The sequence below is a fragment of the Sus scrofa genome, chromosome 1 (assembly GCF_054392235.1).
Source record: "Sus scrofa isolate SSC_HxYL_T2T_F1_AM1 chromosome 1, Sscrofa_HxYL_maternal_Yorkshire_Landrace_v2.0, whole genome shotgun sequence".
Classification (NCBI taxonomy): domain Eukaryota; kingdom Metazoa; phylum Chordata; class Mammalia; order Artiodactyla; family Suidae; genus Sus; species Sus scrofa.
The window spans coordinates 125,312,572-125,332,197 of NC_139383.1; the positions used below are offsets into that span (position 1 = coordinate 125,312,572).

Below are 19,626 nucleotides of genomic sequence, written 5' to 3' on the forward strand. Positions count from 1 at the left end.
TGCTCTGGGAGCTCTTTCTCCTGATGTCAGATACCTAGGTATGGGGATTTGACGTGGGGCTCAGAACTGTCACTCCTGTAGTAAGTCTCTGTGACAGAGTTACTTTCCAGTCTGTGGGCTGCCCACCCAGGAGGTATGAGGTTGCTTATATCATGTAATTTCCCCTCCTACCTTTGACATGGCCTCCTCTTTGTCTTCTGGAGTAGGATATCTTTTTGAAAGTTTCCAGTCCATCTGGTTGAAGGTTGCTCAGCATTTGGTTGTAATTTTGTTGTTTTTATGAGAGAAGTTGAGCTCCAGTCCTTCTGTTCTGCCATCTTAATCCCATCTCCCATCCTTCTTATAGTTTTCTAGCCTTTTTTTTTTCCCCATCACCCTAGTGTGGTGTGACTCTCCATTGCCAGAATTTGACTGATATCTGTCATGCTCTGATTGGAGCATTGACCCTCTCTGAGTGTTAACCATGTATAGTGTACTATGCAGGGTGTCATGCTATGCTGAAAGAAGAAAAGTTGCTTCTGATATTAACACTGGGATATTTCCAGAGTTATAAACATGATATGTAAAGATTTTAAGAGGCTTTAAAGCTAAATGCAAAAGGAAAATAATGCACTGATCAGGATATTGTAGATCCCCACAGTGAAGAGCCAGATATCCATCATAGTCAGGCTTGTGATTTGGTACGTTAGCCTGTAACCCTGGACAAATTGTATTTAATCCTTCTGAAAATGTATTCTCACATGTTTAAAAAATGGGGATAACAATACTTGCCTACTTATCTCATAAATATATGGTGAAAATGAGACAGTGGCTATCAAAGCATTCAGAAAGATTTTTGTCATTAGTACAGTGTTATTTAGCTTTTAGGGACTCATGCATTTATGGTTCTCTGATGTCATATTTTGTGTGCTAACCATGGTATGCCATTGGGGGCATCTGTTGTGTTAGATACTCTGATATGCATTAGAAATCACAGTTTTTAAGAAGCTCAGTTTACTAGCAAAAAGGAACAAGAAATAATTAGAACAGAGTGGTACATGTCATTCTAATGCTCTTTTGCTAGTTCCTAGCAAGTAATTGAAATGTACAGATCACCTGAGATGTCCTAGAAACTATAGCCATGGATGGAATAACAGGCTTGATCGTGTAGCAGTAAATTGGCCTCTGCACTGTAAATATCATTTGATCCTTGTTCTGTAGCACTCACAACTAAATTAAAAATGCATCCTTTTCCTAGCATATTTGCTTTGGAAATATATGGTGATGAGCATAGATAAACTTAAAGGAGAATGAATTTCTAGTCATCTGGAAAATGCTTTCAATATAAGTGATATTTGCTTCAAGAAAGAGTAGGCTTATATTCCTTTTTTGTCAACCAGTTTTAAGAACCTGGGGGTTATAACTGTCATAGTTTGGTGATGGTGGTGTTGGTGTTGATGGCCATGGGACATTGAAGAATAATATGCCTTTAAATGAATTCTATCCACTAATGCGAAAGTTAGGGCTTCTTTGCCACAACCCAAGAGCTGCATCTGCACACATCCAGCCTCTGAAGCTTTAGGAGATGCTTATATTCCATTTTCCAGGTGGCGATGTTCTGCTTCTCAGGCTGAGTGGTTGTATTAGTCAAGGTTTTCCAAAGAAACAGAACCAATAGGACACACACCCACACACCTGAGAAAGGGGGAGGGAGCGAGGTAATGAGGCGAGTGTTGATTTATTTTAAGGAATTGGTTTACGTGATAATGGAAGATGGAAAGTCTGAAGAGGCCCTGCTGGCAGGTTGGATATTCAGGCAAGGGTTAATGCATCTGAAATCTGCAGGGCAGCAGGCTGGAAACTCAGGCAAGGCTTCTGTGATACAGCCTTTAGGCAGAATTGCTGCCTTGGGAAGCCTGTCTTTGCGCATAAGGCCTTTAACTGATTGGATGAAGTCCATCACATTATGGAGGGCATTCTGCTTTATTCAGAATTTACTGATTTAAAAGTTAATCATACCTTAACAATAGCTTCACAGCAACATCTAGTTAGGTGTTTGGACTAATAACTGGGCAAAATAGCTAAGCCAAGTCAACATATCCAGTCTAATCTGAAGACATTATCCGTTTCACTCCAGAATATGAAATTCTATAGGATTTGCACAGATTCCTCCCAGATGAAGCCTGCTACCACTCTCCAGCTCTCCTCTCCTTGAGGTTAGGGTTGATGCTCCACTTTTGGCATCTGTTTGCCCCAGGGGCTACATTTTACCCCGTGTTTCCCAGGTTCTGTTATAAAAGTGGCACAGATCCTGTGCAGTCCCAGACCAGAGCCAGTAATGCAAACCATTCAGCCTCACTAGCATTTAAACTCAGACTAGAGTGCTAGGAAGTGCATTTGATTCTCTTACCTTTGTTTCCCTTTGGCTAAAGCCCTCTTTGCAAAATTTTCGAGCATCCTTCTTTTTGTCCAGCTGCAGTATTTTTGATACCTCTTTAGAAGTATTAGCTTGGGGAGTTCCCATTTTGGCTCAGTGGGTTAAGAACCTGACATAGTGTCCGTTAGGATGTGGGTTTCGATCCCTGGCCTCGCTCAGTGGGTTAAGGGTCCAGCATTGCCGCAAGCTGCAGCATAGGTCACAGATGTGGCTTGGATTTGGTATTGCCGTGTCTGTGGCATAGGCCCGCAGTTGCAGCTTGGATTTGACCCCTAACCCAGGAATTTCCATATGCTAGTTGCAGCTGTTAATTAAAAAAAAAAAAAAAAAAAAAAAAGGAAATAGAAGCTGGATTGGCTACATCCACCATATATCCAACCTCCTCTCTGGTGTTACCTACTGTTTACTTTGTACCCAGCATGAGTTCAGGTGGATCAGAGGAAATAAGAAATGTTTAGTTGTTGTCCTCACCCTCTGGAAGCTTAAAATCTAGTTAGGTGAAACTGATACTTAACAGTGAAGCTTACCAAAGAGAAAACATTTATCATTATTTATTCATTATTTTATAGTAACAACTAAAGGGGATTTCCTTAATAACTGGAAGTTTTAAGCCACAGGCACTAGCAGTTAGATCTCATTGATTAGCTTATTAGAAGTGATTCATCTTTTGAGTCCTCAAATCCCTAACTTAATTCAAGAAGGAAAGCTGGAATTATTTGAAGGCATAGTGAAAAGATTAGGACTCTCCCTTCTGGTAAAAAAAAGAAAGATTTTAAGAGAATATGTACTGAAGCCTGTAATATCATAAAGGAAATAGGTTATGCAAAACCAAAATAGCATAATAATTTTATTATTAAATTTATAATTATACACATTCTAAAACAGTACTATCTCATTCTAGTCAGAAATAGAATTTAGTAAATTCCATATTTCTATTTTGTCCTGCCTTAATTGATTAAAAACAGTGTTTAGAAAATTGTGATTGAGAACAGATCTATCTTGAGTTTTCTTTTTTAAACAAAGTGTGAGTATATGTTTTACATATTTGCTTTCACTTAGGGAAAAAAAACTTACTTAGAAAAATACAACTTGGGTGTAGTACCATGTGGTGTAAACAACTGAACTATTTTGCTTTTTACTTTCCTATGAATGAGCCAGTATATATTTATTACTGGAGTTCCAGCTGTAAAATTCAGGTAAGGGGTTTAAATATACCCTAGAGCATTATTTAAAAATAAATTTGTTTCTTTCAAACAGAATACCAACCTTGGTCTATGACATTTAGGGGAGAAATTAAAATATTAAACTTTTATTACCTAGTAAACTGAAAATAAAGTAAAGGTTAAATAAATACGAAGCAGAAAAAAATACATATACAAAATTGCAACCTCTGAAAGGACAGACAGTCTACTGTTCTCTCCTGTGGGAGCTTTATCAGCAGTAGTAAGTAATTCTGCCTCTAGGGCAGTGCTAGTGCTCAAAAATGTAAACAAGTATGTACTTTGTTTATATAAAGAAATATGCGACATGGTTTGTACTTCTTTATAGGTATCAAACAACTAAATGAATTGTTTCAGTGCACCAGTAGGGGCCAGCAAAGAGCTCCTAGAGTTTTTCGCAACAGAATTGGCATTGAGATATGTTTATTTGATGTGTTAAATCCTTTTTAGACTTCTTTACTTACCACAACACTCTCTTAAGTGAATGAATTGCAGAGACAGTGGAATAAAATATCTTGTGTGCTCAAACTATATTGGGGTATAGTTTTTCTGTCTAATCTGCATATATTTTTAATGGAATGTTTTCTTAGCCTATTTCTTGGCAGAGTTTTAATAGTCCAAATATAAATGGCATCATTTAAAGACTGTACTGCTTGGCTGAAAAGGCCTTAAAATTACAGGAGAAAATGCTTGGTGACAGCTTCTCTCAAAATTTTTTTTTTCTCAGATGTATGCTCAATTTTTGCAATAGATTACTAGGCTAATTTTGTATTTCGATCCTTAAGCTTTCACTTTTTATAAGTACATCGTGTTTTAGAAGCTAAAATATGTATCTATTTGATTTAATGCTAAATTTTTAATTCACCTCAGTTTTGATATTTCCCAGTTTATACAACTGTTTGAACTTACTCATTTAAAAAAAATTAACAGTCTATATTCCTTTCTACATTTACTAAGTTGACTAGATTCCAGTATGACCACTATTTGGAAATTCAATCCTTGATTTGATACTCAATTACATGGGGTTTCATTCCTACCAACTTCCTGTAATTCTATCCCTATGGGTAAAAATATTAGTGGTCAAACTGCTGGAGAAAGTATAGGCACCGTGATTCACATAGTTAAATGTTCATTTAGTAGAGCTGGAGTGAAAAATACTGTTTCAACTTGAAATGCTAGAAGATTGTTGTTCTTGTGTTACTCATTCATGCAAATTGGAGAAGGTATAATTGAAACAAGGTTGGCAGTGTTTGAGGCAGTGTGCTGCAGCTGAGCTCAGCTTAAAGGTCGCTGGAAATCAAGTGCTTTGTAAGTGAAGGCATTTTGACTACAAGCGATTCAAGACATTTTGGAAACGTCAGTCGTCAGTCTCGGGAATGGGCCGTCTTTTTCTTTCTACGATATCTGGTCTCTAAGGTTTTACTCAGGATAAAGACCACTACTTACGAGCTCTTTTAGGCACCACAAATGATTTTTTCTTTCGATGCAGTGCAGCTGCTTCTAGCCTGTCTACCGACAGAGATCTTTGTTATGACTTTCAGCCCTTAACATGTTTGGAAATGAGAACAAATGGCACAAAGCTTACGATTGCACTTTGCAGCCAGAAGAAGCAATACTTACCCTTTGTCAGAAACCTCTGGAGATGATTTGGATAGCAGTATTCACATGTGCTTCACAAGACCAACACGGATTTCAACCTCTAACGTGGTTCAAATGAAGCTGACTCCCAGACAAACTGCACTAGCTCCGTTAATAAAGGAAAACGTTAAGTCTCAGGAAAGATCATCTGTTCCTTCACCTGAAAATGTTAATAAAAAGAGCAGCTGTCTGCAGATTTCACTCCAGCCAACAAGGTACAGTGGATGTCTTCAGTCTAGCCATGTCTTAGCTGGCAGTGATGATGCTTCATTTACTTGTGTCTTGAAGGATGGCAGTGCTGTGGTTGATAACGACCTGAGTGCTGTGGATGATGGTACCTTTTTAAGCAGTTCTGTCATTTGCAGTGGTAGCCTTAGTAACTTTTCAGCCAGTGAGAATGGGTCTTATAGCAGCAACAGTAGCGATTATGGGTCATGCACCAGTATCACCAGTGGAGGTTCCTACACCAACAGTATCACCAGCGACAGCAGTGGTTGTGGTTTTCCGCCAACTGATGATACCTTTTTTGGTGGAAATTTGTCTTCTGACAGCACCTCCAATAGAAGTGTGCCAAACAGGAATACTGCTCCATGTGAAATTTTGTCAAGAAGTACAAGTACAGTTCCCTTTGTCCAGGATGACTTGGATCATGGACTAGAGATCATGAAATTGCCAATGATCAGGAACTCAAAAATTCCTCTAAAACGTTGTTCATCCTTAGTCATTTTTCCTAGGAGTCCTTCAAATACTCCACCAACTTCTCCTACAAGTACAGGTACTTTTCTGAGCAAAGGATCCTATCAGACCTCACACCAGTTTGTTATTTCTCCTAGTGAAGTTGCCCACAATGAAGATGGCACTAATGCTAAGGGATTTCTTTCAACAGCTGTCAACGGACTTCGGTTGTCTAAAACAACCTCTACTCCTGGAGAAGTAAGAGACATACGACCCCTTCACAGGAAGGGCTCATTACAAAAGAAAACTGTTATTGCAAATAATAGTCCAAATCAGACCGCCTGTGAAAAGTCATCTGAAGGATATTCTTGTGTTTCAGTGCATTTCACCCAACAGAAAGCAACTACATTAAATTGTGAAACAGCAAATGGTGACTGTAAACCAGGGATGTCAGAAATTAAGCTTAACTCTGATTCAGAGTATATTAAGCGTATGCATAGGACATCTGCATATTTACCATCCTCCCAAAATATAGATTGTCAAATCAATATCAGCAGACAGTTGGAAAGACCAAACTTACAGATAAACAAAAACCATGCTATTTTACGAAGAAGTATTTCATTGGGAGGAACTTATCCAAATATTTCCTGTTTATCCAGCCTTAAGCACAATTGTTCTAAGGGGGGACCATCTCAATTGCTCATAAAGTTTGCATCTGGAAATGAAGGTAAAGTTGATAATTTAACAAGAGACAGCAACAGAGATTTCACAAATGATCCATCTAATTCTTTAAAGCATTCTTGTAAGGTAAGTTTCCTTTGGTCTTGATAAATACTAATTTATACTGTAATAACTTTATGAAATATTTGGTTAAGTTTATTATAACTTGGCACTTTTATGTATTTTTTAGTCCTTAGCTAGCAAGTACTTTGTAGTCATGAACTTTACATTTGTGAATCTGAAAAAATGCCCAGTAGTTTTTCTCTCTAGCTGTTATTTTATCAGTGTAGAAAATATTCATTTAAAAAGAACTTTCCAAAGTGATATGAGCCATAAAACATTTCTGTAGCATAAAAACAAGCTTTAAATAATAAATTATTTCATAACATTTTACCTCAGTATGTTTTTCCCTCAAGTGGCATAATATTTAAATGTCTAACTCAGGATTTTATTCCTACTTTTACAAATGCTCATTTAGTATTCTTCCTCTCCTTAAGCATTGTGGAAAAAAAATATAGAAAGCTGCTTAAAATGTCAAAAAATAAAAAGCTTACATAAAATGTGAAAATCTTCTTAGAAATGAGTGCAGAGAAAATGTTTCTTTAAAATACATATATTTATTAGATCATCAATAAAAACTGTTGTTCTGAATGTTTAAAACAGAGGAAAAATAAATGGCATTTGTGTTTGTATATACCCTTAGCCACAGGAATTTTGTTTCCACCCTATTTTTCTTTAGCTACCAGTTAAGAGTGCCTTCTAAAATGTAACTCATTCTTTAACATATTAAATTCTAAATTTTATATTTTTGAATTTGGTTTCAATTGCTAAGCATTTTCCTTAATTTTCTAGTTACCCTATAAATTTGTTATTTTGGTAATTTTGCATTATTATATCAGTAATTTAACTCAAGTGAATCTTAACCAAAACTGTTCTTTATGTAGTTTGGCCTTTCCAAAGTATTTTAAGTGTTTTGAACTTAAAAAGATTTTTTAAATTTCTGTATTTGGAAGATCTTGCCAGATTTCAGGAAATTTAAAAAATGTTTCTGACTAAACCAATTCTAGATGACAGTTCATAATAGTTTTTTTGGGGAAAAAATTTGTCTGCCTAATCTGTGTTTATAGAACACTTGATATCCATGTTAAAGATTTTTTTTAAACTTCTGGATAAATAAAATATTAAGTAATTGCTGGTTTGTTTCCTCTCTTTTGAAATCTGATAAATCTAATCATTGTTACTCAATGTCCAGATGTTAATAACTACTTTATTGGGGATGAATAAAGATCATATTTCAAATTCTGATCTATGTTTTAGAATTATTAATTCCACTTACAGAACTTTTTAAAAACCAGCTGTTAGTTTATAATCCATTCAAGTGTTTTGTCTTCTAAAAGAAAGCAATTAAGTGATACTGTGTAGAAACATTAATAGTTTGCTAATTGAATTACATGTATCTTGTATATTTATTTTACATTTAATTAAATAATTAATCTGAAAGGAATAATTATCCCAGAAATATCCTTAAAATAGTTGATTATAGTGTGTTGTTGTTGAATCTTTTGAAAAATGGTATTTTTAATTTTTTTTTAGTAAAGTATGTCTAAATAAATGCCTTTTGCGTGGCTAAAAAAATGCACTTTTATTTGTTTTATTTAAACTTAGGTAAGCTAACTTAAATATTTTTAGTGACAACCAAATGGCTAGCTTTCTGCAGATTCTATTTTTTCTGATAGATTATTGGATTATAAAATAGTTCAGAAGTGTGTCATTTGCTGGAGAGCTTTAAATTGTTCCCCCCTTTTACTGTTTATTAAACAACTCTTTATTCAAATATTATAAACAATATAGTGACCATTAAATTTAAAACATACCAGGTCTGAATTGATCTAATTGATTAGCAATAAATCAAGGGCTTACTTTAAGAGGAAAATACTGTTTTTTCTAAACGTAGTGGTGACAACAATAATGGGGTTTTAGAAATAATACCATGTTTTATCAATAATTATATATTTATCTAATTATAGTTGTGTATTGTAACTCATTTATAAATAAACAGCTCCCAAAATATTTCCCATGACTCCAGTTAGTCTGGGTTAGTATTCTGATATGCTGAGTCTGGATTCACATTTAACAAGTTGATATTAGAGTAGCATTTAGTAATGTCAGCTATCTGTACCCAGCAGCCGTAAAATTAAATCACTGCTTTGGTCAGGGACCCTGGTTTCTAAAGCACCAAGAGGTCTACAGATTCTTCTCTTCTGTGTTTAGCTACCAGTCTCTAGCAGAATAGTTTACAGTTTCTAGCTTTGTATAATCAATAGCTCGTTAGTGACTAATTTTTTAAATCTAGTGAGAACTTTTAACTGTATCTGCTCTGTTATGTGTTTACAGCTTAGAATGAAGATAAGACCTTGTAGTCTGCAGGGTAATGTTTATTTCATTTATTTGCTGCCAACTAGCATATGTTTATTATACATTTTGAGAGACAATATTAGTTTTGCAAAAGCTTTGTAATGACTTTTGATCTGAAAGTAGATATTTGATATTTTCACATTCTGTATCATATCTTGTCAGTTTGATCAAGAAATAGCTTAAGGAGCTGAAGCAGTTTTTATCCAATTACAAAAATTACCATTCAGATTTCTAAAATCTCTGTAAGCGCTAGTTTACTCTATTGTTCTTTTATTTTCCCCTGTCTATTGTTTTTGTAAAATTCCCTGTGTTGTTAGCATGCTCAGAGATTTCATTACCCTATTATTTAAAATACTTTAGCATTTGCCCAAGCTTGTGTATGTCTTCTGTCATTTGTGATTATGCTTGATTTTTGTCAGAAAGTTAAGCTTTACATTTTTTCCTTTTTTATTGAAGTTTCTGTTTGTTTTCTGTCATTTAATCCTGGATAGGTGAATTGCTTAAGCCTAAAAGAGAAGAACTTTTAAAAACTATGTCTCAAGTATTTCAAAAGCCTTTAACACTAATCTCAAGAGTCTACATTTCAGTAGTATATTTAGTTGTTCTTCCCTAAAATAAGTGTTTCAAATATATATTATTTTTAGTATTCCATTATTTTCTCAGTCTGTCCTTATCTTAGGAACTTTACCAGAATATTTAAAGACATTTGACTAAATTAATTTTGAACACTTAATCTGGCTTCTAAAAATCAATATAGTTTATAAATATTGATGCTAAAACTGTGATGCAACAGTGTTTATGACCAGTTTTAGAAATTTGGTGAGAAGTGCCTGCTTTTATATTTGCATTTCATAGAACTGAAGAAGTAAAGTATTAGTTTCAGTGGTCCAGGGAACTGAATTGCTTGCTTCAGGAATATTTGCATTTCTCTGTAGATGTGTCTTTTTTTTTTTTTTTTTTTGTCTTTTGTCTTTTTTGTTGTTGTTGCTATTTCTTGGGCCGCTCCCGCGGCATATGGAGGTTCCCAGGCTAGGGGTCCAATCGGAGCTGTAGCCACTGGCCTACGCCAGAGCCACAGCAACGCGGGATCCGAGCCGCATCTGCAACCTACACCACAGCTCACTGCAACGCCGGATCATTAACCCACTGAGCAAGGGCAGGGACCGAACCCGCAACCTCATGGTTCCTAGTCGGATTCGTTAACCACTGCGCCACGACGGGAACTCCAGATGTGTCTTTAATTTACTCATCTAGTACATATTTGAGTGCCTACTGTTTGCCAGACCCTGACTGAAGCTCTGGGAATAAAAGATGATAAAGCACAATCTCTACTTGGGAGAACTTCCATTCTGGTTAGAGACACACTGGTAAACAAATAAACAAGCAAAATCTTCAGCCTAATGTATGATGTGCTAAAATAGAGGTATATAGAAGAAAATGAGAAAGGTGCAATAGTATTTGTCTAGAGCAGAGGACCTGGTTGGTAGACAGGCTTCACAGAGGAGGTGACATTTGAGCTCCATCTTGATCAGTGAGTTGAAGTTCACCAGGCAGAGAAATCAAGGAAGATACTTTAGGGCAGGGATTCTCAGTCTCAACTCTGTTGACATTTTGAACTGGATAGTCTTTGTTGTGGGGGGCTTCCTGTGCCTTGTAGGATGTGAAACAGCTTTCCTGGTGTCCACCCACTAGATGCTGGTAGCAACCCTCTCCCCAAGTTGTGACAATCAAAAAATGTCTCCAGACATTGCCAGGTGTCCCAAGGGGCAGATTTGACCCCTGTTGAAAATCGTTGCCCTAGGCTGAAGCAGCTGCATATGCAAGACTAGAGATGTGAGAGAATCACACTGTAAATAGTTCATTGCGACTGGAGCAGGGGAGTTCCAGGATGTGGAAGACGACAGTACACTGGAAGTGAGCTTCGCATCACCTGTAAGACCTTGTGCTGAAAGAAAGTAGTGTGTCTCCTGCTAACAGACAATAGTTAGGCAATGGGAGTCTTTATTTGAGAGTGTAACGTGCTCACTTGTATGTTTTTAGATGAAATTTTTATGACACCATGCCTTATAAATGAATGAAAGTTTTCTTAACTTGGTTGACCAGGTGATTAGTGATGTCATCAACTAAGATAGGGAATTCAGGAGGAGGGACCAAATTGGGAGGGCAAAGAAGTCATACATCATGAAGTTTTTGTGCTGAGAAGCTGCCCTGGTAGTACAGCTGTCAAGTAGGATCATTGGAGATATCAGATCAGGGCTCAGAAGATAAGTGAGAGCTAGAAATGTAGTTTGGGGGTTACGAGTCCAGTCAAAGACTTTTTGTGGAATTTGTGTATCCATTGAATGTGGCAGCTAGGAGATCGTTGGTGATTTTAGTAAGAGTAGGCTCAAAGGGATAGTGTAAAAGCCTAGTTGAAGAAAGAGAAACAGCAGGCATAGATCGTTTGCTCAGTGTCATAGGAAATGAGTTAGTAGTATAAGCAAGATATGTATTTAATACCTCCTCTATAGAAGACACGGTATGAGGTGGATATAATTGCATAAAATGAATTGTCCCCAAAGATATTACAGCCTGTTCTGTGGAGGCAGGGAGAATATCCGTAGCTCTCTGTTCTTTCACCTTAGAACTACAGAACAAGTGAGCATGGACAGTGAAAACTGAAGTGGAGACTCAGCAATGTAAAATGAAGGAAACAAACAATTAGGAGTGAAAACATGAGACCACCTATGAGTGGTCACAACTCTTTGCGAGTAGTATTACTCTTTCTCCTCCCCCTTCCTACTGCCAAAAATGAGACAAAACAAACATAAAACTTCCATGTAGAAAACAGGTCAAGGTTTAGGACTTGTTCCTAGAAATTACTGGGGAAAAAGGCACCTCTCTCTTTCTATTCCTGGCTTCTTCCAGGATATGGAGCCTACCACATGCTACTTGCTGTGAGGCCTCACCCTTCTGGACCCACTCTTACTTTACCTGAGGGGTGACAGGGATCAGGATAGACTAGAAGCCAGGACTAGGAGCCTGTGTGGGCAGAAGGGGCTTGGCAGAGCCCCTGGGTGTTGAGGTCGGGAGGGTGGTTGGCAGGAGTGAATGAGTGCAAACAATTAGGAGGGCATCCAGTGATTTTGTCAGAATGTCCACCAGATACCTGAAGGTCTTGCTCAAGTGTGTAGTTCTTTTGGCCAAGAGTGAGTAGGAAGACTGTGGTCAGATAAGAACAACATTTAGGGATATAAGAAAGCCTTTCAAAACAAAAGGTGAGCCAGTTTGTCTCCGTTCAGCAAGGTATTTGAGGGGAGGCTTTTAACATGGGAGCACTTGTTGGAAAGCAGTTTTTACCTTCACTAAGATTTACCAAAACTTTAAAAATTATAACTAGAACAGATCTGAAAACTTGGAAGGGCAAGCAGCTAGCATATGTATGTACCTTGTAGCCCAATACATGGGCTGGTCACAGTAAAGAACACCTTGACGAAGAGGTTCCATGATGTTTTTAGTTAGGTACTAGGATATCTGTGGGAGAGTGGGGTGGGGATTGGGGAAGCATGACTTCTCCTAGATGTGTTACAGACTCATAACACTGTGAAACATTTTGTGATTTACCTTAACAGAAAAAAAATGTTACCAAAAAGTTAATATCAAGGATATTGGCAGTACAATGGACAATGTCTTTAAATGCAATTGTTCACTAAGTACAGAAACGTTCTTAACTGAATTTTTATTTCCTGTCCCTCTTAGAAAAGTTGACTATAACATTTTATGAGGGGTTCCCGTCGCGGCACAGTGGTTAACAAATCTGACTAGGAACCATGAGGTTGCGGGTTCGGTCCCTGCCCTTGCTCAGTGCGTTAACGATCCGGCGTTGCCGTGAGCTGTGGTGTAGGTTGCAGACGCGGCTCGGATCCCGCGTTGCTGTGGCTCTGGCGTAGGCCGATGGCTACAGCTCCGATTCAACCCCTAGCCTGGGAACCTCCATATGCTGTGGGAGCGGCCCAAAGAAATAGCAAAAAGACAAAGAAAAAAAAAAATTATGATATAGCTAAAATAATACCATCTAGGACTACTTCCTTTTTTTCTCTTTCCTCTCAAATGTTTGTTGCTAAGTTGTCTTCTAACACTTTAAGGATTGCAGTTGCAGAATGGCTTATTAAGCTGTCATTTGGACTACTGATTCTCAAATTTTCATGTGTGTGTACATCTCCTAGAGATCTTCTTACAAGCACATTTTAGGGATTTCCTGTTGTGGCTCAGTGGTTATGAACCCAACGAGTATCCATGAGGATGCATATTCAATCCCTGGACTTGCTTAGTGGGTTGAGGATCTGGCGTTGCCATGAGCTGTGGTATAGGTCACAGACGTGGCTCAGATCCCACATTGCTGTTGCTGTGGTATAGGCTGGCAGCGCAGCTCTGATTCTGTCCCTAGCCTGGGAACCTCTATATGCTGCAGGTATGGCCCTAAAAAGCAAAGAAAGAAGAAGTACATTTTGGTTCAGTAGGTATAGGGTGAGACCTGTGGATTGTATGTTTATAACATGCTCCCAGATTGTACCAACGCTGCCAATTCCTCAAACATACTTTGAGAAGCAAGGCTTAAGACCATTTATAAATGAGAACAGTAATATAGTTCATAGCTGAAGTATCCAGTGAGTCCATTTTCCACTTTTACATAAAGAAGATCCATAGGTATAACGTGGTTAGGGCCAAAATAATTTGTAAGTTTTAAATCCGCTTAGGCATTTAGACTAGTTATTGATTGAGACCATATAATACAGAAGAGCTTATTTGGATCAACAAACACTCAAGAGCAAAGTTGTCTGCCTCTCTCACAGAAGAACTTTAGTATGACTCTTGCAATTTTTGAAATATTAAATATTATTAAATAATATTTAATGATAATTATTTAATAATTGTTATTAAATATTAAATATTATATTTCCAGGGTTACATTTTAGTTTCATTTTAGAACTTAAAAATATTCATCAGTAAGGCCTACAGTTCTATTTAAAGAAATGTCTTGAATTCATTATGGCTGTAATTATGGTTTGCATTGTTTTTTATTTTTATTTAATTAATTTATTTTTTGTTTGCTTTTTAGAGCCACACCCACGGTGTATGGAAGTTCCTAGGCTAGGGGTCGAATTGGAGTGAATTCACTCTGATCCCTGAGTGAGGCCAGGGATCACACCTGCATCCTCATGGATACTAGGCAGATTCATTTCTGCCGAGCCATGATAGGAACTCCCTGTGTTGTTTTTTAAATTGTTGGCTACATTAACTTTTTCCCATCTCAGCATGAGATATGAAAAATACGCAACTGAAGTGTTGTATTTTTTTTGAACTATTCTAGCTTATTCAAGCAGTATCTTCTGTCTTCCTCTTTGTGCACATTTTCAGTCTTTCCAATATACTTCTCTCTAGCAGTGCCGGGTAGGGTACTACAGAGAATGTTTGAATCTTTCATTGGCTTATGTAATGAAGTGAAATACCACATGTAATCAGTGCTTACTTATGAGCTATCCTTTTGCTGGATCCATAAGGAGAAAGTTTAAAAATTCTTAATGTGTAACTTTGTAGTGCTACTTAAAAGTATGTATCCGGGAGTTCCTGTCATGGCTCAGTGGAAATGAATCCGACTAGGAACCATGAGATTGCGGGTTCGATCTCTGGCCTTGCTCAGTGGGTTAAGGATCCGGCATTGCCGTGAGCTGTGGTGTAGGTCACAGACACGGCTTGGATCCCGCGTTGCAATGGTTCTGGTGTAGGCTGGTGGCTACAGCTCCGATTCAACCCCTCGCCTGGGAACCTCCATATGCTGCGGGAGCAGCCCTAGAAAAAGGCAAAAAGACCAAAAAAAAGGTATATATCCCCCTCAAGCATAAATTAAAATATGGACATATTTGGAACTGTTCTTCCATTGGAGCAATTGAAGAAATCTTATTTGTAGCTGGGTTTTTGTGGTCTTTACGGTTACTTATGGCTTAGCCTGACTTCAGGGAGCCTAATAAAAGATTGAACATTTCAGGTAAGTAATAAGAAAAAGCAAGCATAGCAAGAGAAAAGTTTAAGATAGGTAGACACATAGGCAGGCAAGGAGGCAGGCAAATGTAAATTTTCTAGAATTGATTAAATTCTAGAGAAGGGATTAAGCAAATGGGTAATCTTTTCTGGGCTCCATTTTACTAGAATGTAATTCCCTAAATCAAAGACTTTTGTCCTATTTACTGCTGTATCCCCAGTACCTAGAACAGTGCTTAGCTCAAAGTAGACCCTTAACAAGTATTTATTAAATTAATGACTGAACTCAAGGCATCTTTCAGAATGGGGTAAAGATGACTATCAAATCTGGTAAATGAGGGGGACCAGACAGCCTTGAACAAACAGATAACCACACCAGGATATTTAAGGGATGACTGTAATGATGAGTGGGAGATTCTTGATGCTTCATCTTCTGCCTGAAAGAGTGATACTCTTAAATGAATACCTTGTCCCTGGGGTGAATGCCAATGGAATATTATGATCGTGACTCAAGGATTAGTTTCCACAGTGGAGTCTGATTCATAGCCTACATATTCCACTAACTGGTACCATAGAACTATGTGTCTGGGTAGAAGCTCAGAGCAAGTTTTCTAAAAAGAAGATTGAATGGGCCAAAAGTTTTAAAGGTATTTAAAGAAAGGCCATTTGACCAGCTTTAAGTTTATCGTTGTTAAATAAAATGACTTCATTCCAGACTTGATGTAAGAGCTGGCCTCTCAGTGTTGTTCCTGGAGTTTCAAGTCACTGTTTTAGCTAAGAATGACCTTTACCTTTTGTACCAAAGCTGAGGGACGGAACCCTCTTAAAGAGTCACAGAGCTTGATGGAAACTCAAGCCATCTTTAAACCCAATGAGTTTAACAAGTATTTATCAGAAATAGAATATGTGCCTGCTGTGAGTGGCAAATATTATTCCTGGCTTTGAAGAGTTTATAATTTAGATGAGAAGACAGCATTAGCCATTAAAAAAAAAGAACCAGAGTACAATATAATATGATATATAATAATGTCCATATACCTGCTTCAGGCAGGTAGGTGCACATCCAAACTCTGAGCTATGTGGTCGTCTGTAGAATTTGTAACGAATTTAAATTTTTATCAAAATAACCTACACGCTTATTTTAAAAATCAGGTGTTTTTTTTCTTTGAAGATTTCCTTTCTGCCTTTTTTCTCTGTTCTTTCTTCCTAGCATTCCTATGAGCTAAAGTTTGTACCTCGTAGATTGATCTTATTTACTTTTCTTTCCTCTTCTCTGTTTCTTTGCCTCTTTATTCTACTTTCTGGAAAATTTCCCCCAAGTTTTTCCTTCTTAATTTTACTATTTTAGGTATTTTAATTTCTAAAGTTGTATCTCATTTTCTGGTGATTCCTGTTTGATAAGCGCAATCTCTTATTTCTGTGAGAATATTTTACTTAAGGCTTTTTATTTTTTAAGTTTTGTTATAGGTCCTAAGTTGTCTCTGGTTCCTGTGGGTCACTTTCCTGTTGTTGTTTGTTTCTGTTTGTTAGTAGACATTTTCCTCCAGGTGTCTTGTGAACCTTAGCTCTCTGCTCATCTTTGACAGTGAATCACTATGAAGTTATCTGGAGGCTCTGTGATTGTGTGGGGCTTTTCCCATAGTAGGCTTCATTGCTGGGACACTGTCAGTATCTGAAAGTCTTTTCTCAGAAGTCATTTTTTTTTCACTAGAGCAGAAACTTGCAACAATGGCCCCATTATGTTTTATAACCGTAGTTAGTGGTAAACTAGGAATGGAGGTGATTTCTTTTATAGATTCTGAAACTGAGATAAATCAAGGTGAACTATGACTTAAAAGTGATACTTACTCATCACATTTTTAAGGTACTGACTAAAAACATTGAGTAAGGTGCCTGATTTTCATCTGTTGTCTGAAATACATAGTGTATATTTCTGAAGTGAAGATGCTCCTAGAAAGACTACATTAAGCATCCTTTGTAATAGAATATGTGGTTTCCTTAATCTATCTCCCAGCCTTTTACATTCTTGCTAATATATTTAAACATAAATGTGCATGCCTGTCACTCTGAGGAGGAGGATACTCTTGTTAAAACTGTGTTTGGGTACAATCAAGAAGGAAGAGGAGACCAGGATTGCCTCCTAATGGAATATGCTTTGGATGTTCAGTGTCACAATAGAACTCAAAACCTCAGCTATGATTTTTTTTAACTTGTACAAAATTGTGATATATTCTTTTTTAAACTCTTAAGCCTTTAACTATAAAAGTTTGATACAGTCAACATACCATGTTCTGTACCACATTTCAAAAATTTTTCTGAGATGTTGATTGTTTCCATATTAGAAATAAGAGGCCAAGGAGATTCCTGGTGACTCAGTGAATTAAGGATCCAGCATTGTCAGTACTGTGGAGCAGGTTTGATCCCTCGCCTAGGAACTTCTGCATGACATGGGTATGGCCCCCCCGATTTTTTTTTTTTTTTTTTTTTTTGTCTTTTCTAGGGCCATACCCATAGCATATAGAGGTTCCCAGGCTAGGGGTCGAATCAGAGCTGTAGCCGCCAACCTACACCAGAGCCACAGCAATGCGGGATCTGAGCCGCATCTGTGACCTATACCACAGCTCATGGAAACACCGGATCCTTAACCCACTGAGCAAGACCAGGGATCGGACCTGCAACCTCATGGTTCCTAGTCAGATTTGTTAACCACTGAGCCGTGATGGGAACTCCCCAAATTTTTTTAATTAAAAAAATTTTTTAATTAAAGAATTAAAAAAAGAGACACCAAGTTCGGAAAAGTTTAAATTATTTGCTCATTATCGTAAGTCTAGTAAATGTCGTATTTGGACCCAAACTCAGCTCTAAAGCCATTTTCTACATTTCTAACCAAGAGGACTTTCATCCCACCCTGCAGTAGTGGGAATCTACAGGATAAAGCTGCTAGGGGAAGGTTATTCTAGTAAAAATAGCATCAGAAAGAAAAACAAAAGTCATCTAAAGGAAAATTTCCACTTGGGTTGACTACAGTCTGCTGAATAACTTTTACTCTCTGAAAAACAGATCAAGTCCTGATCAGGTCCTTTTTTATTGCCATTGTTGACTGAAAGCAAGTTTCAGAAATAAGCATATTTCTGGAGAACCAGTTTATCTTTACACTGTTCTTTTTCTGTTCTTCTGACTTGTGACCCAACATTTATGATTACTTTTTTCTTTCTGATTGATTTTATTGATCAGATAACACATACTGTGTGTTTCTACCTCCTACAACACTCTTTATGAGTTTCACTGTGTTCTTTTGTTCAGTAGCTATTATAAATTACCTAAATCATTATAAACTACCTGTCTTTTTTTTTTTCCAAATACTTTAAAACTTTTAAAAAATTTTTGAGAGTTCTCATCATGGCTCAGTAGTAATGAACCCTACTGGTATCCATGAGGGCACAGGTTCGATCCCTGGCCTTGCTCAGTGTGTTAAAGATCTATTGTTGCCATAAGCTGTGAGTGTAGGTCACAGATGTGGCTTGGATCTAGCACTGCTGTGGATATGGCTTAGGCTGGTGGCTACAGCTCTGATTTGACCACTAGCCTGGGAACTTCCATATACCACGGGTACAGCCCTAAAAAGACAAAAAATAAAAATAAAGAAATTTTGCTTTTCATTTTAATTATCACAGGCTAAGTCATCATCTGATGCTTTGCACATCCACTTTATATATTTTTTAAATTTTATTAAAGCATAGGTGATTTACAATGTGTTAATTTCTGCTGTTCAGCAGAGTAGCTCAGTTATAAATTTATATATATATATATATTCTTTTAATTTTTTTGTCTTTTATCTTTTTAGGGCCACACCCATGGCATATGGAGGTTCCCAGGCTAGGGTCTAATTGGAGCTCTAGCTGCCGGCCTACACCACAGCCACAGCAATGCCGGATCCAAGCCACATCTGTGACCTACACCACAGCTCATGGCAACACCAGATCCTTAACCCACTGAGCAAGCCCAAGGATAGAACTTGCATCCTCATGGATGCTAGTCAGATTTGTTTCCACTGAGCCACAATAGGAATTCCTATTATTCTTTTTCATAAATAAAATAAATAAAATTTTTACTATGGAAAATTATAAGCACACATGAAAGTAGAAAGAATAATGCATTGACCCCCTATGTATGCCCCCATTGAAATCCCATTCAGTAGTTACCAACAGTTTGTCAATCAGGTCATCCATTTTTCCCCTCCTTTTTTTTCTGTAATTTTTTAAAGTAAATCCTATATATCATATGATTTTATCCATAAATACTTGAGAGTGCATCTGTAATGGAGAAGACTTTTTTTTTTTTTTTGTCTTTTTGCCTTTCTGCCTTTTTTAGGGCCTCATGCGTGATATATGGAGGTTCCCAGGCTAGGGGTCTAATCGGAGCTGTAGCCACCAGCCTTCACCAGAGCCACAGCAACGCAGGATCCAAGCCCACAACCTCATGGTTCCTAGTCAGATTCCTAAGCCACTGAGCCACGACAGGAAC

General features: G+C 37.4%; 1 protein-coding gene across 6 annotated transcripts in view; it reads left to right on the forward strand.

Moving 5' to 3' along the window:
• NEDD4 (NEDD4 E3 ubiquitin protein ligase) overlaps nucleotides 1-19,626 on the forward strand; it is a 128,658-nt gene that overhangs the window by 45,770 nt on the left and 63,262 nt on the right. For 2 of the 6 annotated variants that reach the window (XM_021094880.2, XM_021094883.2), the window contains exon 1: nucleotides 1,833-6,756. The exons of the other annotated variants lie outside the window; for them this stretch is intronic. In XM_021094880.2, the coding sequence (XP_020950539.2) occupies nucleotides 5,206-6,756 (1,551 nt within the window). In that variant the 5' untranslated portion in view covers nucleotides 1,833-5,205. Of the gene's footprint in view, nucleotides 1-1,832; nucleotides 6,757-19,626 lie in introns of those variants that run through there. 6 annotated transcript variants of the gene reach the window in all.